Source organism: Humulus lupulus, chromosome 8, assembly GCF_963169125.1.
Source record: "Humulus lupulus chromosome 8, drHumLupu1.1, whole genome shotgun sequence".
Taxonomy (NCBI): Eukaryota; Viridiplantae; Streptophyta; class Magnoliopsida; order Rosales; family Cannabaceae; genus Humulus; species Humulus lupulus.
The window spans coordinates 98,076,628-98,102,020 of NC_084800.1; the positions used below are offsets into that span (position 1 = coordinate 98,076,628).

The 25,393-nt window shown below is 39.0% G+C and overlaps 1 protein-coding gene across 1 annotated transcript; it reads left to right on the forward strand.

The window, feature by feature from the left end:
• Window positions 1-23,051: 23,051 nt before the first annotated feature.
• On the forward strand, window positions 23,052-25,160 carry LOC133798206 (amino acid transporter AVT6C-like). The gene is made up of 5 exons (XM_062236422.1): window positions 23,052-23,470; window positions 23,697-23,852; window positions 23,976-24,179; window positions 24,270-24,735; window positions 24,849-25,160. Exons 1-5 carry the CDS (start codon window positions 23,107-23,109, stop codon window positions 24,979-24,981), a joined length of 1,323 nt encoding a protein of 440 aa, XP_062092406.1. The 5' UTR covers window positions 23,052-23,106; the 3' UTR covers window positions 24,982-25,160.
• Window positions 25,161-25,393: the final 233 nt, after the last annotated feature.

The window sequence follows — 25,393 nt, forward strand, 5'->3', positions numbered from 1 at the left end:
AAGGGCGATGCACACGTTGTTTTTCTTCCTTTTTAAATGTTTTATTTTTCTCTTATGATTTGGCAATTTGAAATGGTTTCTTAATTTAAGCTTGGGATTTCGGATATATGGTCAAACAGTCATTGTCATACTTCATACCTAATAAGATTCAAGAAACCTTCTCCTCAAATTAATGCATAATATAATGTAAAAATTTGATTGAAAAAAAAAAAGAATTTTAGTTAAAGGATTTCGAAAGATTAAAATGAGTAGCTGCTGAAGTCAATCTCTTTTCATGTATAATTTGTGGGATGAAATTAATTGTTTATATGTATTTGTCCATTTTTGTTTATTAATATGGGAAATTTTACTTTCTATGCTTGATAGTGTGAGCTAATTTAAAAAAAGGCTAGACATATTAAATTTTTTAAAATAATGATCTTTTTTGGCACTCTATTAAAAATACATTTGTTATTTTTCCCCTTACTTCTTTCTTCTCTCTTCCACCTCTCTCTCTCTCTCGGTTCATTCTCTCTCATCTCGCGGCACCACCAACATCACCACTACACTAAATACTTCATTTCGAACAGATCTGGATATTTGGTTTTTTTTTACAATTTTTGCAAATCTAAAACTCTAAAATCTGCAGAAAATCGACTTTACTAGATGTCGCTCGATGGGGCCTTCAAAATCAAGATTTTCGTGGAAAAAAAATGACTTTCCTTGATGGTGCTCAATGGGGCTTTCAAAATCAAGATTTTCATAAAAAAAAAATGACTTTGCTCGATAGTGGTTCGATGGTGCTCGATGCCGGCTCGATAGGGCCTTCAAAATCAAGAATTTCATGAAGAAAAAAATGACTTTGCTCGAGGTGGATTGATGATGGTTTGATAGTGTTCGATGCGATTCTTGCAAGAGACATAATTTTTCACTTGGGTATCTATTTGTGATGATTTTTTTTTATTTTGTGTATTTTTTCAAGATCTACACATTTAACATGCTCATATGCACATTTGTGAAGACCAAAACATGTCTTAAACATGAGTTATGTTTGCATTTTTGAAATTTTTTCAAGTGTTACACTTCACAAATGTTCATATGAGCATGTCAAACATGTAGATTTTGAAGAAAAAAAAGACCTAAAATAAAAAAAATCACCTCAAACGGACACCCGAGTGAAAAATTATGTCTCTTGCAATAATCGCATCGAGCACCATCGAACCATCATCGAGCAAAGTCATTTTTTTTCTTCATGAAAATCTTGATTTTGAAGGCCTCATTTAGCTGGCATCGAGCACCATCGAACCACCATCAAGCAATGTCGATTTTCTGCAGATTTTAGAGTTTTGGATCTGGAAAAAAAATTGCAAAAGAAAACCCAAAAATCATGCCCAGATATTTTCTAAATGTAGTACTTAGTATGGTGGTGGTGTTGGTGGTGTCGTGCGGTGAGAGAGAGGGGGGGGGGGAGGGGGGCACTACAAAAAACCTCACTTTTGCCGACAAAGGTCCGCGACATACCCCCGTCGCTAATTTCACTTTTGCCGATGCAAAACGTAATGTGCCGGCAATGGTATCTTTTGGCGACGAAAAAATGCACCGGGAAAAATACTTTTAGCGGCGCAAAATTGCGCCGGCAAAAGATGACCCTTTTAGTGGCACGTTTTTGTGCCGGGAAAGGTGTATAGATGTAGTGAGGGTTGAGACTTTTGCCGACGTAATTTTGCGCCGGTAAAAGTATTTTTTAAATAATTTTTTTTTATTATATTACTAATTTTATTTTCAATATATTAATATTAATTAATAAATTTCTATTTTAATATATTAATAATTATTTAATTTTTTAGTAATATTATTTAATTAGAAATAAAATTAAAATTAAAATTTATAAATAAATAAATAAAATTACAACTATTAATATTAATTGTCTCCACCAAACATGAAAATATAAAAGTAGTTTAGTAAAATAAATGTCTAATATATTAAACTTTAAATAAATAAATAAAAAGTTCTATAAATGAGTACTACCTGCCTCATCATCCCCGCCCCCGTCAGCATCATCGTCCTCGTCCGAATCCTGTTCTGGTAAGTCAACAGTAAAACCAGGAGTCATTTCACCAACCTGCTTCAACAAAGCACTGAGCAGGAGATCTTGACGCCGTTGACGACTCTCAAGTTTAGTCGTATGCTTTTTTAGGTTTAGATTTTCTAGCATAATGTCCTGACTTCGCTGCAAAATGGTGTCCATTTCAGGTGGCAATTGCCCGGACATTTGAGAAGTTGACGAAGATGCTACCCTCTTTGCGCCAATTGCCTTCAACCTAGGCAACCCCCCAAACCCTTTCTTATAACGCGAGCGGGGTCCAAGGACATCCGTGACAAAATCCATATCAGGCGGGAAGTGACCGTCGACATTATCGCCGACACAAGAAGCAGCAGATGATACAGGGGCCGTACTCTGCGATGCTCGACGCTCGGTCATCTCAGTCTGCATAATAAAAAGCATGTATCTCGAATTCCAATATAACATTATTTGAAAACCTAACTTATAAATTTTTAATATAACAACATATAAAATATAACTTTATTATCTATCTGCCAACATCCTATCATTAATGACTGCAGACCAGTGATTGAAAAATAATGTAATTAATTTTGTTCCTGTATCAGGGAGCAAGTGGGCTAAAATAAATTTGGTTATGAAAATTCATATCTAAATCAAAATCATGAAGATGTTGTTGATATATACGGTAAGTGCAGTTAATTCCATTAATGGGTAATTTACGTCACTATACATATACATAACCTATATTTGCATGTTTTTTATTTAGATATGGATTTTCATGGCCAAATTTACTTTAGCCCACAAGCTCCTTGATACGGGGATAACATTAGTTACATTCTTTTTTTTTATCTTAGTCCACAATCATTAATCATAAAATATTGGCACATAGATTATAAAGATTTAATTGTTAAAAATTTAATTAATAATTAATAATTGACAACAACCAATTAATAATTAATATTTATTAATTATTTACTAAATTTTTTTAAAGTTAAATGATCATAAATTAGTTAAGGTTATGCAACTTACATGTTTTGTCGTCGCTACATCACTAATCCACTTATCCTTCTTCTTGTGGAGGTGCTCGAATGTGTCGATCATGCTCGAGAGCTCGCCAATAGATGGATCCATCTAAAAAAGCAAATTATTTAAACATTGTGACATTTATAATATTTTCGTAAATGTAAGGATATAGGTTATTATAATTTACGTGATCATAAACATAGGCAACGATGGATTTGGAACCGTGTCCTCCTGGTATGGTCATTTTTGCTCGAGCTTCTTTATTTTTCTTTGATATACGCTTCAAATAGAAAACAATACTCATTAATCTAGATTGTAATTTTATAATTAAAAATTAATGTAAAATCTATGGCATACCTGCTGAGAATCAGAAGCCCAAAAATCGCATAGAATTGCCCAATCAGAAGAAGTAATCAACCCAAAAGGTTTTGACTTCGCTCTCTCATTGTCCACCTCTCCTCCAACCTCTACCCAGTGTTTCTTCATCGTGTGACGCCAATCAGTCATATGTTTTTGCATTTGTCTTACCATGGCATCGTTGATTACTGGATTGTCTTGTGGATAAATGAATTTGTCCTAAAATCACAATTAAATTTGGAATTTGTTAAAATATTATGAAGATGGACAAAATATTTAATAGTGAGTTATTAAAAGTTTACAAAATGCTTACAGATAGCCTATTTCGAATAACTTGGATATCAGCTGGTTTTACTTGTTCCCAAGCTAGTGTAGTTGGGGGTACGGTGTTACGCAAATAACGAGCCATGGAATTGTTGAACCACTTGCCATACGTTTGAATAGCTTTTCCAGTTTGTGCATCAAACTCTACTTTTAAATGACTAACTTTTTTGGTGGCCAGCTCCTTCTCGATATTGGCACCGTAATAAGCTCCCCTGCCCCTCTTGGAGCCACCACCTGTGTCATTACTTGGTTCGGCCATTCTACATTAAAATATTCATTAATTAACTAATTCAAATTATGTATCTCTGTTGTTTTTTGTTATAAAACTAACATTTATTCATTATGGTCTTTCCCAACCTACCATATTCCAACCTAGTGGATCCCTTGGAGATAGTAAGTAGTCATGTACTTTTCCACATTTTTTCAAGATGTTTCTCAAACATCTTGAAAAAATGAGGAATAGTACATGAATACATTGGCTATCCCCAAGGCATCCACTAGGTGCATGTCTATTACTTTTATATATAAATATATATATATAATTAACATTTTATTACTTATTGTCTTTCCCAACCTACCCTATTCCGACCTAGTGGATCCCTTGGAGAAAGTAAGCAGTAATGTAGTAATTCTCATTTCTTCAAGATATTTCATCAAATATCTTGAAAAAATGAGAACCAGTACATGAATACATTAATTATCCCCAAGGCATCCACTAGGTGCATCACTATTGTTTTTTGTTATTAAATTAACATTTTATTACTTATTATCTTTCCCAACCTACCATATTCTGACCTAGTGGATCCCTTGGAGATAGTAAGCAGACATGTTCGAATACCCATTTTTTCAAGATATTTTATCAAATATCTTGAAAAAATGAGTACCAGTACATGAATACATTGACTATCCCCAAGGCATCCAATAGGTGCATGTGTACCTATATCTGATACTATCATTAATTAATAATGATAAATAAAGTTTTCATTGAATTAAATAAAAAGTTACACATATTTGTTCAAATTACATATCGCTGTCCTCATCATCACTAACTACAACATCATTACGGACACCACTATCACTATCACTATCGACTAGAACATTGTCGTCATCCTCATCGTCTTCATACTCGGCCAACGTGTCGTCTTCAAATTCAACTTCATCATCGACAACAAATTCATCTGAACCTTCGCCAATCAAATCATCGGCGTTGTACACTTCAGTGGCATTGACATCAACCCGATCATACTAAAGATTATCAAAAATTGGAAGTTCTACCCACAACTGAAATGAAGAAGAATTAACTTCTTGCAATATTGGTATATCATTTGTGGTCTCAGTATCATCAACATCGGAATTTGAGAAATCCCATACATTCCTTGGAATGTATTCATTAACGAGCCTCCAATCATCCCCATTTTTCACATCTCGAAGATAATACACCAACTTCGCTTGAGATGCGAGAACAAAAGGATCATCTTTATAACATTCTTCCTTCACATATACGCTCGTAAAATTGGATTCCACTTTAATTCTACTTGTATTGAACCATCTACACTTGAATAGGACAACACTGTAACCCATCAAGTAGGACAATTCAATTACTTCTTCCAGAACTCCATAGTAGTTCACTCCTTCCTCACTTGGCACCATTACACCGCAATTTTGTGTTTTAAGCTTCATATCACGACCATGAATCACAAATTTCACACCATTCACTATCATCCTTGGATATGAGAACATGGTGCTGCTTGATTTGTTTGCGAGAGCATACAATTCATTAATCACTTCAGTAGGTGTTGACTCATGCAAACCGTTCACCTATCAACATTAACATTGAAAGTTAGTTTTGGATTGATTAAGTGGGGTTTCAGAAAAGAATTGACTAATATACATACTCTTTCTTTGAACCACTGAGGAAAATCAGTTTCTTGTTGAACTTCAAGATTCGAGCCCCCCCCCCCCCCCCCCCCCCCGTCTTCTTAATTCATCCATATGCTCACTACAAATGGACAACAATGTTATGATTTTTGTCTTTACTCGGTATATAAACCAAACAAATTTATTGAAAAAAGACTAGAAAACACACCTAAGGTACTCGTTAATTTCGGCACAATTGTTCAAGATATACCACTCAACCTTTTGCTTTAACTGCGGATTGAGGAGCATACTTGATTTCTTACCAAATGGACGACCAACAGCCTTATAAATAGAATATTTTCGATTTGGTTGGGATTCAACACGATCGTCATTCCTCTCAGGTCGATTGAATCGAGTCTCTACCCCCCGGAGGTACATTGAGCAAAAGGTTAAGGCCTCGTTGACCACGTAAGCTTCTGCGATTGAACCTTCCGGACGTGCACGATTTCTTACATATTGTTTATAAACCGCCATCGAACGTTCAATGGGATACATCCACCTAAAGTGCACGGGACCGCCAAGAATTGCCTCTTTCGGAAGATGCAAAACCATCTTCCTTTGGCCTTTTAGAATAGTGCCATCTCATATCCTCTGCAGTATATCTGGAACTGTACAGCCTTTTCAATCTCGGCGTCAACGGAAAGTACCGCATGACCTTATGGGCCACTTTCTTCCCGTTCCCACGATTATCTTGCTAGTGACACTCACCACAAACCGGACAGAATTCCAAATTCGCATTCTCCTTCCAAAATAGTGCACAGTCATGCTTGCAAGCATCGATGGACTCATATCCCAATCCAATACTCCGCAACTTTGCCTTCGCCTCATAGTTAGACTTAGGTAAAATTGTTCCGCCAGGCATAGCGTCGACTAACAATTCCAGCAAACCATCAAAGTAATGATTGCTGGACTTGTTACTAACTTTTAGATGCATCAGCTTCACAAAGAAGTTCAACGCGGAATACTTTCGGCAACCCGAGTACAGTTCACTTGACATCTTCTTAAATAAATTGTCATATGTTGAGGATCATCTTGGGGAGAATCATTATAGTTTCCAGCGAGAACGTCATCTTCAGCATAAACATCCTCCAGGATATCCGCTATCTCATCTCTATCATGATCTCGTACCACAGCTGGTGGCGAGGGCAGTGCCTCTCCATGGTAATGCCACACTTTGTAGGACTGTATGATGCCATTGTTGAATAAATGCATCGGAATTGCATTTATAGGCTAGAACTTAACATTCCCACATTTCTTGCATGGACAGCGAACCAAACCCCGATCGTTCAACTGATTTTTGGCGATATCGAAGAACTCCTTAACACCATTTCTATACTCCAGAGACCAACGATTCCTCGCACTCATCCAGCTTCTGTCGCTCACCATCTTTAAGCGAAATAATTAAGAAAATATTAATAATTGTCTTAAAATAAGGGAAATGATAGTCAAAATATTTCATGACTGTTTGTCTCCCTAATTATCACTAACTGATAATAATATCCTATCTCTGGCAAAAATAATTATTGATAGGGATATTTGCGGCTAAAATACTCAAACTTACAACTTACTAACACTTAAATTACACGTGGCACCACATGATTGGTACACATTATTATTATTATTATTTTAAATAATTTTTCATAAAAAATATCATTTTATATTTTTCATTTTTTAAAAAAATATCAAATTTATTGCTTTTCAATTTAAAAGTAACAAAAAATAATTTTTTCTCATTTTAAAAAAAAAATCAAATTTTTTGCTTTTAATCAATTATTTAAGATTAAGTAAAAAAAAATATTTAATCTTAAATTATTGCTTGGATTTTAAACAAAATTACTTAATCTTTAATTGAAAAAAAGTAGACAAAATGATAAATAGGAAGATTTTAATAATAATAATAATAATAAATTAAAAAATTTGAGGATATTAACAATAAAAAATTAAATTAAAAAAAATGTATTTTTCATACTTAATCTTAAATTGAAAAAAGTTTGAATTTTTTTTTGAAAAAAATGTAAATTTTATTTTTTGTTAAATTGAAAAATAAATTGAAAATTATTTTAAGAATAATAATAATGTGGATCAATCATGTAGTGCCACGTGTCATTTGACCAGTCAACTTTAGCATTTAACACTGTGTATCTCTAATTGCAAGTAAATTTCACATTTTGGTACTTTTGCCACCAAAAAATCAGTTTGGGTATTTAAGTGTTAGTAAGTTGTAAATTTGGGTATTTTAGCCACAAATATCTCTTATTTATATTTACCAAAGAAAATGTAGCTAATTATTAATTATTACAATTTTTTAAATCATTTACTTATTTATTACTTTTATTTTAAAGTTAATTTAATTATACATTAATTTCATTTTGTAATTTTTTATTAAATTCTTCAATTTGTATTGGATTATTTACTTAATTAATAACAATTTTATTATATTTATATTTTACTTAATTATATTTTATTAAATCATTTATATTTTTAACTTTTTCAATTACAAAACATCTAATATTAATGTTAAAATTAATTATTAATTATTATGATTGGTAATTTTATTTTATTTAAATTATAGTTAAAAATTATTTTTTTGATGAATTTTTAATTATACTTAAATTTTTATTTAATTAATTATTAAACTTTTATTAATTTTACTAACTCTAACAGGATTTGGGCAGCATAACGACTATATTTCAAACTATCCCAAAAATTTGAAAACCTACAAATTAAACACATATATAACCAGAATATTTCTATATCATACAAAACATATATATACATTAACAAATATTTAACCACAAAAAAAACATATACCAAAACTGATTTTTTTTATTAATACAAAAAAATTATTAAATACATATTTACAAACATATCACATTTAATATAAAACAATTTAAAAATATAAACATACATTATTAATCTTAATTTTTTTTAAGTTCATACTTTAACTAATATATATATATATCACAAAATACAATATAATAAATATTAACAAGCAAAAATAAACAAATACATATAAAGCATTCAAATAAAAAAAAAATACATATTCAAATCTGTTTTTTTATTTTACAAAAAAATTAATAAATACAAAAAACATATATTATAAAAATATCTTTAAAATAGTTGTTATTAAGATAAACAAATAAATATAAAGCATTAAAATAAAAATTAATGTTAACAGCTATAATTTTTGTAATTAATGTTAATTTTCTTAAGACTAACGAAATTTGGCCAGCATAACGGCTATATTTTAAACTATCCCAAAATTTTATAAAACCTGCAAACTACACACAATATACAGAATATTCCCAGAGCAATATACAGAATATTCCCATAGCATGCACACCATAAACCAAGATTAATAACATATATCAAATCTTTTTATATCAGTAACATCAAAACAATTTATTTAGTAAATATTTATAAACAAATAATATTTAATATAAAAAAATATAATATATATTTTTTTAATATACATAATCTAATCTATTTTTTTAATATACATATAAAGCATTAAAATTAAAAAATATACATACTCAAATCAATTTTTTTTTAATAAATACTAAAACCATATTTTTTTTCATTATTAATCTCATTTATCTAAAACTACACAGATTTATTTGTTTTTTTTAACAGAAAAATATAATTATAATACCAAATATTACACACATACATATTGTTATCCAAAAAACAAGCATGGATGACATGGCAAACATTTAGTACACGTGACTAACATCTGGCAGAATTCGTGCTCGACCATCGACCAGGAAGACATTTATTGTCATGACGTTCGATCTCTTCATACGACCAGCCTGGTCGTACGCATGCTATACGCGAAAAAGATCTTATGCAGTTATGATAGTATCCGAAATTATCTCCCATGATTTCTTGAGTATCCGACTATTTAGGAAATAATATCTGTAACAAATAAATGTAAATCCTCCTTGAGCCTATAAATAGAGAAGGAGGGCTCAAGGGAAAATGATCTTCTTCTTCTTTTTTGCTTTCTGATCATTTGAGATTAGAGTTATCCTATTTGATATATTGTCTTGTACTTCAGAGGTTGGTGAAACTCATTGAACCCTAGTTCTTTGATCACTCCTTTGAATCCTATATCAATAACAATTCAAGTGGACGTAGGTTATTACTAGATTCTGGGGCCGAACCACTATAAACTCTTGTGTTCTTTATTGTTTCGTCATCATATTCTTTCCAACGTGTTTGTCCAAATCAAGCATATTTGACTCCGTGTCGGTTGGCAAAAATCAGGGTCAACATTCTGGTGCTTTCATTGAGAGCTTGATACATTATCGTTGAAAGATCAATGGCGAAAACTACCAGGAAAACTGGACAGGCAGTCGGCGCTGCACCATCTCACCCGCCTCCTCCTCCTCCAAACATGGCTGAGGATGAGCCACATTTGGAATTTGATGAGGAAGAAATGGACTCCGAGATGCTGAAGAATACTCTGGGGGTATTGCAGGATGAACTGGCCAATCTGAGGGCCAGCCAGGAAAGTGCTGCCGAAATCATGGCGTGGTAGCAACAAGAAATTGAACGGCAGCGCCTGGAGCTGAGTGAAAGACAGGCGGAGATGAACCGTCGCCAGAGGGAGGCCATGGCAGCCCTCGAGGCAGCCTTACAACTGGCTAGGAATCAGGCTGCACCTGCCTCGCAGCCTGATCAACCTGCGAATGGCCCGCCCCACAGGGGTCCCAATCCTAGCCCGCCTATTCAACCCTCGAGCCCACAAAGGCCCAAGCAGCCACCGGCGCCTCAGGACGATGTCCCGCTAAGGGACCCTGAAGCACAGCCTCCATCCCAAGCTGGTCGCGGAAATCCCCCGCAGCAGAGGCAGAATAGGGCCGGGCAGCCGCCTCGCAGTCCTAGACGCCATAGGGGCGACGAGCCAAACCCTCCGAGCAGAGGACAGCGTGCTCCTAGTAACAGGAGGAACTCAGAGTTAGGCTCTGCGGTCCGAGGCCCCCCACGGCACAATAATGCACGGGGACCTACCAATCAACGCAGACCACCCTCTAACGCTCAAGAGGTTCCAACCAGGGAAGGAAACCGAGGGAACAGTCGATCCCACCATAGCCAATCAATATTCAGAGATGGCCATGGTTATAATGAGGCCGACTCAGGCAGAGGAAATGCCAGTTGGAGGAATGAAGAAAGAGGTGGAGGCAGAAGCCTGCCACCTCGGGATGACCAACCCGACAAACGGGATGCTGGGGGGCAGCCCAGACAAAATAACGTCTTCAACCAGCTCAGAGCTAGCGAGAAGCGGAGGAGAGACAAGGATTTAAGAGACGTACTCAACGATCACCGGGAGCGGCGAGACGAGAACGCCCCCCCCCCCCCCAGCACCAGAGGCCACAACGATTCCTGGCACCGTGCAAGCCCAGATAGATGTCCTCACCCAGGCGGTACAGTAGCTGGTCAGGGGAAGAACATCTAATATCGACCACGATAGGAGAAAAGGCACTCCTTTCGTCCAGAGGATAGCTATGGCAGAAACTCCTAGCAAGTTTAAGATGCCTACGCTTCCGAACTTTGACGGGTATGGTGACCCAGTATCTCACGTCAACAAGTTTGAGATACAAATGGACATTCAGAAAGTGTCCGAAGACGCTCGGTGCAGGATCTTCCATGCAACACTTTCTGATGCCGCACAGGAGTGGTTTTTCAAATTCCCTTCTTCAAGTATAGTTTCCTGGGAAATGTTCGTAAAGGAGTTTTATGGACAATTCTGCGCGGGTCATGTGCACCCGACTGAAGCAAACCAGCTGATTGAAATACGCCAGCAAGATGGAGAACCACTGAAGGACTACGTCCAGCGCTTTATGCGAGCAGCTGCTGGAGCAAAAATAGTGGGAGATGAAGGCAAGATGATGGCCATAACCGCAGAGGTTAAGCGCCGCACGCCTCTCTGGGACAGCCTCAGAAAACATGGGGTTAGAACTACCCAGGAATTCTTGGATCGGGCTGATCGCTACATCAAGCTCTAAGATGCCATCGCCAACGAAGGAAAGCCCCCAGGCAAGGACAAGGGGACTGCCGAGCCCGCCAAAGGGTCCAAGCCCAACGGCAACGGCAATGGCAAGAATGGGGGGAAACGGCCACACAATGAGCCTTCCACCTCTGACAATAAACGAGCCAAGGGTAATCGTTATGAACCTCGGTTCACTAACTATATTGCCCTTATTCAGTCTCGGGGAGAGGTTTATCAGGCCACGAGTTCCAGTGTGCCTTATAAGAAACATGCTCCCATTCGAAAGGATATTTCGAGAAGAGACACTACCAAATTTTGTCGTTATCATAATGACTACGGACATGATACCAATGAATGCAACCAGTTGAAGGATGAGATCGAGTTCCTTATTAGACAAGGACTCTTGAGAAGATATATATGGGCCTCGAGAAATTCCCAACGAGAAGCTCCAGGTGGCAACGAGCAAGCGCCCACACGCCAACGCTCGCCACCTTTGCAGCCTGATCCCGTAACTGGCACATTGTTAACCATCTGCAGAGGCCCGGACCTCGCGGGAAACAGCGGAAAGGCCAGGGAACGATATGCTCGGACTCTGCGCCACGACCAGAACATCGAGATGATGACTGTAGATGACCGCGCGCCAAAAAAGGCTCGGTCAGAAGAGGGCGAAATAACCTTCTCTGATAGCGATGCCCAACATGTTCGGTTCCCACATTCCGATCCGCTGGTCGTGGATATCCAAATGGCCAATATGATGGTGAAGAGAGTGCTAGTTGATACAGGAAGTTCGGTGAACATCCTATATAAGTCTTCGCTGGAACGCATGAAGTTGTCCGTTAAGGACCTAGAGCCCTGCAACCAAACAATATACGGCTTCTCTGGTGAGGGACTCGCCCCAGCAGGGTCAATCAGACTACCAGTGACTGCAGGTACAGCACCTGCTACCAGGACATTACTCGCTACTTTCATAGTAGTCGATTGTCATTCGGCGTACAATTTCGTCATTGGGAGGCCTATACTGGTTGATCTACGGGTCGTCACCTCTATATGGCACTTAGCCATGAAATTCTCGACAGACGCAGGGGTAGGACGCGTGTTGGGAAACCAGAGGGAGGCCAGGGAGTGCTACAATGCCTCAGTCACGAAGGCGAAGAAGGGAACGTCAAAGAGCACTCCCCCAGATAGGTTGCAGATGGCAATTGATACGCAAACCCAATCCGGTGATGAAGTCACCAAATAGGGTGTTGCCCAAAGTGAGGATAGAGATTTAGATCCTCGCTTTGGGGATTTTGAAGAGAATGTTGGACCCGTCGAGGACCTGGAAGAGGTCCAACTTGACGAAAAAGACCCGACCAAAGTCGTGAAGGTCGGGAAAAACTTAGAACCAACCACGAAGCATGCACTGGTGGAGTTTTTGCGGAAAAACCAGGAAGTCTTTGCCTGGTCGCACAAAGACATGGCTGGGATAGATCCTGCAGTTATCAGCCATGTCCTGAACATAAACAAGAGCTTTCCACCCGTGCAACAGAAAAGAAGGCTGCTCGATAAGGATCGTTCGAGAGCCTTAAAAGAAGAAGTTGAAAGATTAAAGGAGAATGGGTTCATCTGGGTGGCGTTTTATCCATCGTGGGTCTCTAATCCAGTACTGGTTCCCAAGCCTAACGGAAAATGGGGGACCTATGTGGATTTTACAGACCTCAATAAAGCCTACCTGAAGAATTGCTTCCCACTCCCAAGGATCGACCAGTTGGTTGATGCTACTGCAGGGCACGAGATCCTCTCCTTCATGGATGCATACTCAAGCTACAATCAGATCAGCATGCATCCCCCTGACAAGGATCACACTAGCTTTCAGACCGATACGGGATTCTACTGTTATAAAGTAATGCCCTTCGGACTGAAAAATGCAGGTGCGACTCACCAGCGATTGGTTAACCACATGTTTAAAGAATTGATCGGAGTAAACATGGAGGTGTACGTGGACGACATGATGGTAAAGTCAAGAAAAGCAGAAGGACATGTGAAGGATTTATAAGAGTGTTTCGATGTATTGAACAAGTACCAGATGAAACTAAATCCTCTCAAATGTTCCTTCGGAGTTGGATCAGGGAAATTTTTGGGGTTCATTGTTAATTCAAGAGGAATCGAGGCCAACCTCGACAAGATAAAAGCCCTGATCGACATGAAATCGCCAGAGAAGATCAAGGTTGTACAAAGTTTAATTGGGAGAATTGCAGCCCTAAGCAGATTTATTTCCAAGTCAACAGATAAATGCGTCCCTTTCTTCAATCTACTTAGGGGCAACAAGAGGTTTGAATGGACAGGAGACTGCGAGCAAGCTTTTCAGGCCTTAAAAGCCCATATGGCACAGCCTCCTATTTTATCAAAGCCTATCGAAGGAGAAACTTTGTTCATTTACCTGGTGATCACTGAAGTTGCTGCTAGTGCGGTACTAGTACGAGAGGAAGAAGGCGTACAAAAAGTGGTTTACTATGTAAGCAAGAGGCTAATCGGAGTAGAACTGAGGTATCCTCCCATCGAGAGGTTAGCGTATTGTTTAATCTTGGCCTCAAGGAAGCTACATCCTTACTTCCAAGCCCATCCCATTACAGTCTTAACTGACCAGCCCCTTTGGCAAGTACTCCAAAAACCAGAGGCGGCTGGGCGTTTATTGAAATGTGCTGTCGAATTGGGGCAGTTCGATATTACATATTCACCGCGAGCAGCAGTAAAGGGACAAGTCTTGGCTGATCTTATTGCAGAGTTCACCGAACTCCCAGACAGCGAGTAGTGCGAAAAGCCTAGTGCGCCTAAGCCTCAAGATGAAGCTCCTTCGTGGAAGTTATTCATAGATGGGTCGTCAAATGAATCTCACGCGGGAGCAAGAGTGATCTTGATAATGCCAGAAGGGCATCGATTTCACTGCGCCATTAGGTTCGACTTCACCATGTCAAATAATGAAGCCGAATACGAAGCACTCCTCGCTGGATTAAGAATGGCAAAAGACATGAGTATAAAGGTGCTGGATATTTACAGTGATTCACAGCTGGTAGTGAATCAAATTCTAGGGGAATATCAAGCACGAGGCCTAAAAATGGTGGCCTACTTGAACAAAACAAAAGATCTATTGGCCCAGTTCAAGAAGTATACCCTCCAGCAAATACCTCGGGATCAGAATTCGAACGCAGATGCCTTAGCCAAACTCGCGAGCGCGAAAGATGCTGACACTTTGAATATTGTGCCAGTGGAAAGATTGAGCGAACCAAGCATACGAGTAAATGAAACCAGTATGGAAATTCGAATGGAAGATGCATGGATGGCGCCTTACTTGGAGTATCTGACAAATGGTGTACTACCAGCAGATAGGAACAAGGCCAGAACTTTTCAAAGGCAGGCCGCTAGGTATATACTGGTCGATTGTATTCTATACCGAAGGGGATACTCCATGCCACTGCTCAGATGTATTACACCATAGAAAGCTAAGGAGCTGATGAAGGAAGTGCATGAAGGCTTCTGCGGGGATCACGCTGGGGGGCAAAGTTTGGCGAAAAAGATTCTAAGGCAGGGCTATTTCTGGCCGACTATGAACGAAGATTCAATGGAGTTTGTACGAAAGTGCGATAAGTGTAAGAGATTTTCCAAAATCCCACGCGCAGCTCCAAACGAGTTAAAACAGATGCAGGGTCCTTGGCCTTTCGCAGTATGGGGTATAGACTTGATTGGATCCCTGCCAACGGGAAAAGGCGGGGTGAAGTACGCAGTTGTAACAGTCGACTACTTCACCAAATGGGCCGAAGCTGAACCACTCGCTACCATAACGACCAAGAAAGTCCTTGACTTTGTCATCAAGAACATTGTTTGCCGATATGGTTTGTCTCGAAAGATTGTCTCAGACAACGGAACCCAATTTGACAGTGACTTATTCACCGGCTTCTGTGAAAGGCACGGGATTATCAAAAGCTTTTCTTCAGTCGCACATCCACAAGCAAATGGGCAGGTCGAAGCAGTAAATAAAACACTTGAGGACACCCTGAAGAAAAGACTTGAAGACGCTAAAGGAGCATGACCAGAACAGCTGCCTGAAGTCCTCTGGTCGCATAGAACTTCTCATCGAACAGCGACGGGTCACACCCCGTTTTCCTTGGCATACAGGTATGAAGCTATGTTACCTGTCGAATTAGATCCCCCCTCACATCGATGCATTACATACGACCAGAGCCAGAATAGCCAACTGATGATGGAATCCCTAGACTCAATTGAAGAAATATGAGAAAGAGCCCAACTCCGAGTTGCTGTGTACCAGCAAAAGGTCGCCCGGTATTTTAACTCAAAGGTGAAAGAAAGGAAATTCAACGTCGGTGACCTAGTGCTACGACAAGTTTTCTTGAATACCCGCGACCCCATTGCTGGAGTGCTCGGACCAAACTGGGAAGGACCTTACCAGATTGAAGAAGTCCTTCATCCGGGCACCTACAAACTTGCACGATTAAATGGAGATCTCGTTCCACGCTATTGGAACGGTGAACACCTACGCAAGTACTACCAATGAACAGTCCTTTTTAAAGGACTGGCTTGTATAAATTTTTACTTTTACAAGTTTCGAAAAAGGGTTAGCCACGTTGTATGGCTAATCGCTTATAAGTGTAAGATTTTTTTTAAGATCACTCGTAAAGACATGTTTAGTCCATTTTTAATACGAGATTATAAGGGACTGTGCGCAGCCAGTCATTCTTGCCAACCATTGTAAATTTATTTTTACAAGTATTTGTTCATTACGTGTGTTGTTTTGCTGTATTGTAAGTGTTACGTTTCCTACCGAGCAGCAATGTTCGCACAAGTCGTGGTCAAGGAAAGTGACCAAGGACCTAAAGCTCCTCGATCACTTGGGGGGCACATAAGGTACATCGATAGCAAAGCATACTAAAGGGTATGTAAACATATGAACAAAATGAGTGAAAGCATGTTATAGTACTTAGAGTATTTTTCAAAATTTATGTTTTGTTAAATCAAACCAAAGAACTATTCTAAGTTCGGTCATGCGAACATATATTATAAGAAACATTATAATATCAATAAGGCAATCTTTTATACTGCGAGCAGTATTGCTGGATGTAATTGTTTAATTAAAAGTAAAATGCTTTTGCACTGCGAGCAGTATTGCTCGGATGTAATTGTTCAATTATAAGTAAAAAAGCTGCCCTTGCAGCAATAAAAATAAATTGTCTTTACAAACAGACCCGTGGACCATAAAAACAAAACAAAAGAAAAAAATTTACTGAGCAGGAGGGTCTTGAGGATTAGGGGGAGTGCCCTGGTCGGCAGGAGGACCAGCTTCAGCATCAGCAGCGGGAGCCTTAGCCTTCTCCTCTGCCTCCAACCGGATGGCGCACTGCGCCATCAGAGTCCTCTTCAACCGCTCGGACAAGTAGTTGAAGTTGGCCTCCCGGTTGTGCTTCCAGAACTCATAGAAGCAGAGGTGGGTAGCTTCCTTGTACCTCTTCAAACTCTTGGCCCCTTCCTCCTCGAGCTCATGCACTCGCTCCTCAAGCTCCTGCACTCAATCCTCGAGCTTCTTCGCCTCTTCCCTGCTGGCGGTCAGATCGAGTCCAAGCTACTTACACTCTTGGGTGACAAGTACAGAACTTTCCCTCCATTTTTGTCGGTCCTCGTTGGCTTTCTTCAAGGCCTCTTGGCTGTCCTGAAGCTCATTAGTGAGAACAGCTTGGTCCTCACACATTTGTTCATACTGTCTGGAAAACTCCTTGTTCTCCTCGAGCAGCTTGTCCTTGTTAGCCTCAAGTACTTGCTTAGCCTGAGCAAGCCTGGAGTCAAAATTCTTTCCGCGAGAAACCAACGCCCCAACGCGGCGCCAGCCAGCAGTTAGAGTTAGCAGCCCCTGAAGGATAAAAAATGAAACAAAGTAAGGGAAAGAAATCAGATATGAATAACAAAATAACAAGAGGTTACTTACGCTAACTATCTCGTTCAGCCCTCTGTTGACGACCTGGTCGGCATCCATCGAAGCAGTATCGGTAATGGCGGCCTGACTGCGTCTATGCTTTGAGAGTTTGTATATCCTCTCTCGGGCTGACCCAACCACGAAGCTGGGCCGGGAGCCTTCGGGCAAGTTATCCAATGCCTCCTTTTCAGCGGCCCTAGAGGAGGGCTATGGATTAACAGTTGTGGGAGTCGACTGCTCGGTGGGGGGCGGAGGTGTCGTGTTCTCCTTGGAAGGGGCGGCGGCTGGAGCATCGTCTGTTCGAGCCTTCTTCGAGGGGGTCTTGCTGCTATCCCCTTGAGTCCTCTTGCTATCCTTCTTTGGGACAGACGAGGCAGCGGCCGCCTTCGGGACAGAAGAGGCAACAGCAGCCTCGTAATGATCGAAGACATCCTCAGAGTCCATACCTGCACAAAGGGAAACAACTCGAGCAGTGAGATTAAATGGTCATAGGGGGAATAGGGATAAAAGTAAAAGGATTACAAGTAAAGTACCTCGGCTACAACTACTGGTCGTAGCATTAGTTACTGAACTACCTAGTTCCTGGAAGAAATCTGAATTTAAAGAGGGAACATTCCTAAAGTTGCCGTCCCCATCAAATAGATGAGAGGGAATTGGAAAATTATTTAAAAGCGAGATTATTGTACCGTTTACATCCGACGAATCGTCAGAAAGTTCGGTAGGCTCGACAGTCTTTTGTTTTCCCTTGCCCTTGGGGACTGAAGGTTTCTCCGCTCGGGGGGGAACGGCAGGTTCCCTGATCGTAACCCCAGTTGGCCGCCTCCGAGGAGGAGGCACCTGAGGTTGCTGCTTGGGTTCCACGTCGGCTTGGACACCGCCCGCCGAAGGTTCATTCGTTGCAGATTGGGAGCCCCAAAGGCCGACCAGCCTTAGGTTAGCCTCGTTGACTAAGTTTTTTACACTCTTATCAGCATTTGGCATGCTGGCTAAGAGTGTTGCCCTTGACTCCATTCTTGGAGTAGGGATGGGACATAACCAGGGGCCTGGAACACAATGGATGTCAAGATATTATGACAGAAAAACACTAAGTAAAGAAGCTACTCGCGTAAGAATTTTTACCTCCTCGGGTGAAGGCCAGGTTGTCCGCAGCAAGGTCAGGAGTGAGGAAGTATTCATGGTGATACTTCCCCACATTAGAGATATGGGTGGTGTCGGACAAGAAAGTGCGTCCGGATTCCTGATGGCAGAAGTGAAAAAACCCCGTACCTTCTTGGTTGGGGTTGGACTTAAGGTCAAAAAGAAAATTGACATCGTGGGGGGAAGGTACTGGCCATTTTTTGAGCTTATAAAGGATATAGAGTGCGGCCAACATTTTATATCCGTTCGGGGTGATTTGAAAGGGGGCTGCTTCGAAGTAATTAGCCACCCCCTGAAAAAACGAGTGAAAAGGCAGGGTGGCACCTGCCTCTATGTGGAACCTCGACCAGGCACTGTACGCCTCGCTTGGCAGGTTGGCTCGCTGGTCGATAGATGGTTTAACTAAGGTCACACCCGTCAGATTGTATCTGTTTAAATAGTTGGCAATCATCCGCAGTGTCACCGTACTTTGAGGGACGACGTGCCACGCAACGGCTGGCTGGTCAACATGGCGAGGGCGGGCACGCCTTTGGACATTGGTCTCTGGTCAAGGGGGCATCAGCAGAAGGCTGACCTAAGAAGTTAGGGTTTTTCCTTTTTCGAGCTTTTGTTTTTGTTCGGGCCATTATTTGATTGGGGAATGGAGGACGATTTGAGCTAGGGCGAGAAAAAGGGATTTCTGGTATCAAAGTAGATGGGTTCTCTTCGCCTTCAAGTAGTTGGGCCAAGAGGTCATCTTCAATAGGTCTTTCTCCTCCCCAAGGGTCTTGCATATGAACTGAAAATAGACAATGGAGGAGATAAGACACAGTCTGCGAAGTAGTGTGGAAGATTGGGATAACGTTGCTCGCGTCTAAAAAATCAGCAGCATCCTACTCCTACACTAAGATTCGGCACTAATGGTTTGAGAAACGGATCAAAGAGGAAATAAACCGTTTTTTGAAAGAGAACTGTTTCGACTCCTAAAGGGCGGGAAAATACCCAGTTTTTTTTCACCTAGCTTAAAGATTGAATTTTTACTTCGATCTTACGCCCTAAGCCTATGATCCTTACTATCAAACTAAGTCCTAACCTATACAAAGCATAAAGACGCCCTCTTACCAAGCAGTGGAAGGTTTATACAAAAAGATCCTCATAAAACCCTATTCAAGAACACAGAAATTATAGAACCTAGAAACGGCATGCATGGTATAATGAAAAGTTTAAAAAGACAGAATGATTACCTGGGCGAAGATGGAGATTCGGAAGAGAATGAAAAGTTCGAGTCAGAAAGATCCTCGACTAGGCGACTGACTGGTTTCGAAGCTCTGTATTCTGAGGGCAAGGTTCTTGAAGTTCCTGACAAAGATGGTAAGAAAAAATTTTATAAAGAAGAAAAGGAAGGTATTTATGGGGACCGAGGTATGGCAAAAAAGTAGCAATCATTACTTTTAATTCTCGAAACGTGGGGAAGTGTATAAGCCGTCAATTTGTTTATTGAAAACTGAAAAGGCTTGATTAGACATAATTATGTCACGGTTTTCAAAATCGCACGGGGATTCTGACAGACATCGTGGGGATATGAACGGTTGTTTCCTTAAAGTTTCTTTATCGCTGGTCGCACTAAACAAACTTGGGGGGCAAATGTTATCCAAAAAACAAGCATGGATGACATGGAAAACATTTAGTACACGTGACTAACATCTGGCAGAATTCGTGCTCGACCATCGACCAAGAAGACATCTATTGTCACGACGTTCGATCTCTTCATATGACCAGCCTGGTTGTACGCATGCTATACGCGGAAAAGATCTTATGCAGTTATGATAGTATCCGAAATTATCTCCTATGATTTCCTGAGTATCTGACTATTTAGGAAATAATATCTGTAACAAATAAATGTAAATCCTCCTTGAGCCTATAAATAGAGAAGGAGGGCTCAAGGGAAAATGATCTTCTTCTTCTTTTTTGCTTTCTGATCATTGGAGATTAGAGTTATCCTATTTGATATATTGTCTTGTATTTCAGAGGTTGGTGAAACTCATTGAATCCTAGTTCTTTGATCACTCCTTTGAATCCTATATCAATAATAATTCAAGTGGACGTAGGTTATTACCAGATTCTGGGGCCGAACCACTATAAACTCTTTTGTTCTTTATTGTTTCTTCATCATATTCTTTCCAACGTGTTTGTCCAAATCAAACATATTTGACTCCGTGTCAGTTGGCCAAAATCAGGGTCAACACATATATATTAATAGTTCACAATTAATTAATCAATTTTCTAAAAAAAATTAACATTACATAAACATATGTACACACACATTTACATATATACATATAAACATATATACATATATACATAAACAAACATATATACATATATAAAAAAACAGACATATAAATATAAATATACATATATACGGACATATAAATATATAAACATATATATATATAAATAGATATATACATATATATAAACAGATATATACATATATATACCGATATAAATATATATATAAACCAATATATATATATATAAACTAACCTTTGGAGTTGTTCTACCGAGAGATTGAAGCTGTAACACCTATTTATAGAGAGAGAATAACAAAAAAAAAATACAATTACAAAACGAGATATAGAGAAAAAAATCTAAAAATGTTAAAAATTTTCCCATTGGATTTACTAATCTTGAGAGAGAAGAGCTTCACTATATGAGTTGAGCCACGGTGGGATTATGACATGGGGTGGTCGGATTCTATTAACATAGAGGAGAGAAGAATTTTTTTCTGAAAAAAAATTGAAATGGGGAAGAAGGGCTCACGGCGGGTTTAATATCGCTATGACTTTTGCCGGGGCGTTTCGTTGTGCCGGCAAAAGTCTTTAATAAACCTTAGGACAAAACGGTGTCGTTTTACTTAGTCCGACTTTTACCGATGCAAAATAGACTTTTGCCGGCGCAACGAAACGCGCTGGCAAAGGTCTAGCCACCTACTTTGTTGAAAACGTGCACAAATTAAAAATGCACGTTTGCCTTTTGCTGATGCGTTAGGTGAAATGCGCCGGCAAAAGTCTATGGTATTTTCTTTTTGAAAAACTGATGTTACTTTTGCCGGTGCAAAATTGTGTCGGCAAAAGTTCTTGTTTTTGCCAGCGCAATTCACTAAATGCGCATTGCGTCGGCAAAAACCTTGTTTCTTGTAGTGGGGGAGGGAAGAAGAGAGATTTGAGGATAAACTTCGAACTTTCTTGATTGAGAAGAAGGTTGGTGTGGTGCTGCAGGGTGGGTATGGGGGCGGCGCGGTGGCTGGTGGCCCTAGGTGGGGAGGAGGCCGACTGGTTCTAAGTGAGATCTCTTTTTTTCTGCAATAGTCCTCCGGAAAACGATAGAGAGAGAGTTAGAGAATAGACCTAGACAAGGGTAGTTTAGGAAAGTTAGACAAAAATTAGCACAATATAGTAATAGTTATAAGATAGGGTATTTATTTGTTGTGGGTCTTTATATTATGCATAGTTTAGGTAGTTTTCCTTTGACGTTTACGCAAAATACAGAAGGTAAAGTGATATATATGATCAAGGTTGTACATGACAAACTAGTTGATATCACATATTATGCATAATAATACATACTAATCATGAAAACTTATTTTATTTTTACCAAAATGATGTTTTTTCGATGCAAAATTAATGTTATTTCGATGCTCTTGCGATCTAATCATGAAAACTTAAATTTTTTTATTTGCCAAAACATTGTTTTTTCAATGCTCTTGCGATGCAATCATGAAAGCTTAATTTTTTGTCAAAATGATAAAAAATCAATACTCAACGCTTAAATTTGACGAAAACTTTGGAAGTTCATATCTTTTCACTCAAATATTAGTTTCATATATTTTCTTTTATTTTTGTATTTTTTTCGAAATCTATAAAATTACATCATATAAAATCTTAAATTTATATATAGAACGTTTAAATTGATGCTAATGGGAGGAATAATTTGTTCTAATAATTACAAACGATATATTTTTGGGATAGATAGTTACTGTTACCGTGGCTAGTATTATGCAAATACGTGAACATCCAAATTATTAACATCGACATGATTTAATTGAACCGATAAGACACTATTTTGACCTTAACCTTAACATTCCCATTTTACCCTCCCAGAAAAGAAGAATAATCAGGTCATCAACCTATGTTATGTACTTCAATTTGTTAAAAAAATAAAAATAAAAATAAAAAACCTATGTACTTCAATGACAGTTTGGTAAATTAACTGCCCCGTTGGACCATCCATTATACATACATATATTATATAGGAACAATACAATATATTGATTCATAAACTTCGTAATCAGGAAATATTGGACTGGGGAGGATGTCGCCGGCGATTGAAGCACACGCTCCGCTACTTCCAAGACAGGAACCGCAGGGGGCGAATCATGCGTCTATATCTGGGGCGGTGTTCAACATCGCCACAACCATAATCGGCGCTGGAATCATGTCGATTCCGGCAACTCTTAAAATCGTCGGGGTAATACCTGCTTTTACGCTTATTATCATTGTTGGTCTATTAGCTGAAGTCTCGGTGGAGTTCTTGGTGAGGTTTACGCAGTCCGGTGAATCCATCACCTATGCTGGAGTCATGAACGAGTCATTTGGCCGAGTCGGCTCGGTGGCTACCCAAGTTTGTGTCATGGTGACTAATCTCGGGTGTTTGATAATTTACCTCATCATTATCGGTATGCTTCTATTGACTTGTATAAGCTTCTGAGTACTAGAAAGTTGGTCTTTTCTAATTTAGGATTTAGTTTCGTTTTAACTCTCTATGTTTACTCCGATACCATGTGTCAGAAATTGAAGTTGCCAAGCCCTAAATTTGATTTCCATGGCCAAAATCACTTGATGATAACATCTTTGATGTATACGAATTACAATCGTTGATTTAGATTGCACTTTAAATTTCAGGGGACGTCCTTTCGGGAAGTCAAATTGGAGGAACAACGGCACACTTGGGAGTTTTGCGAGAATGGTTTGGCATCCATTGGTGGAACTCCCGTGAATTTTCCATCTTAGTCGTAGTCGTTTTTGTTATGCTTCCATTGGTTTTACTAAGGCGTGTAGGTCAGTCAAACTCACAGTAATATTTGAATTGGGTTCGTGGCAAAAACCTTATACGCAGAGATCTCAGATGTTTTTGCCTAAATTTTCTGACTTTTTCATCTGGGTTTTGGCTATTTTGCTCAGAATTGTTGAAGTTCAGCTCATTCATATCAGTTTTGCTTGCTTTGGTTTTTGTTGGAATATGTACTGTGATGGCAATAATTGCACTCATCCAAGGCAAAACCAAGGATCCAAAACTAATACCTCATTTAGACGAACAAACGTCCTTCTTTGACCTGTTCACTGCTGTCCCTGTCATTGTAGCAGCCTTCACTTTTCATTTCAATGGTAAATAACATGTAAAAAACACCACAAATGTTCATTCGTATATGTAGGCTGCAATCTTTGTGCTAATTATTCTATCCAATATTCCAACAGTTCATCCAATTGGTGTCGAGCTAGGCAAACCATCGGACATGCTCTTAGCCGTTCGAATCGCATTAGTTCTTTGCGCGGCAGTTTACTTCGCCATCGGCCTATTTGGCTACCTACTCTTCGGAGATTCAATCATGCCAGACTTACTAGTCAATTTCGATAGAAGCTCTGATACAGCAACTGGTGCAGTGCTTAACGATGCGGTTCGATTGAGCTATGCACTCCATCTGATGCTGGTTTTTCCTCTATTGAACTTCCCATTAAGATCAAATATAGATGAATTTCTCTTCCCCAAGGAACCCCTTTTGGCCTCAGACACCAAAAGATTTTTGGTTATCACACTTTCTCTTTTGGTTTTTTCATACTTAGCAGCCATAGCCTTCCCAAACATTTGGTATCTCTTTCAGTTTGTGGGGTCAACTTCTGCAGTTTGCCTTGGCTTTATCTTTCCTGGTGCTATTGCTTTAAGGTTTGTTATCATCTCTTTTCACTCACTCTTTGTTTGGAATAATATTGTGCTTATTTCATTTTAATTTCTAATTTATTTTGTTGGTGTTGTTTTGATTCTGAATTATTTTACAGGAATGTTAATGGTGTGTCTACAAGAAGGGACAAAATCATGGCAACAATAATGATAGTCTTGGCAGTAGTAACAAGCATAATTGCCATTTCCACAAATATATATAATGTGCTTGGAGATGGTGAGAAGGAATAGTATTTTTATAATATATTTTATTTATTTATTGATTGATTGATTGTTCATCCTCTAGCTTATATTTTAGTTGTTTTATCAATCAGTTCAGCAATATTTACACAAAAATGTATCTGTATGTCAAGCACGAACATTGAATTTTGTATTTTTAATGATGATTAGGATAAAAATAATTAATGGTTGATTTGATTGTAAAAACATATATATTTATAATGATAATTAGGATAAAAATAATTAATGATGCTTTGATTGTAATAATTGTTTATTTGCAGAATAAAAAACCGTGATAAGCAACATATTAGTCTCCTAATTATCTGGTTTTATACTGTATTTGTTTATTATTGTCTCTTACTGTTCTTGCATTCCTGGACAGTGTAGCTGCTCACCATTTTGTTGTGTGGTCCTCTGCTTTACC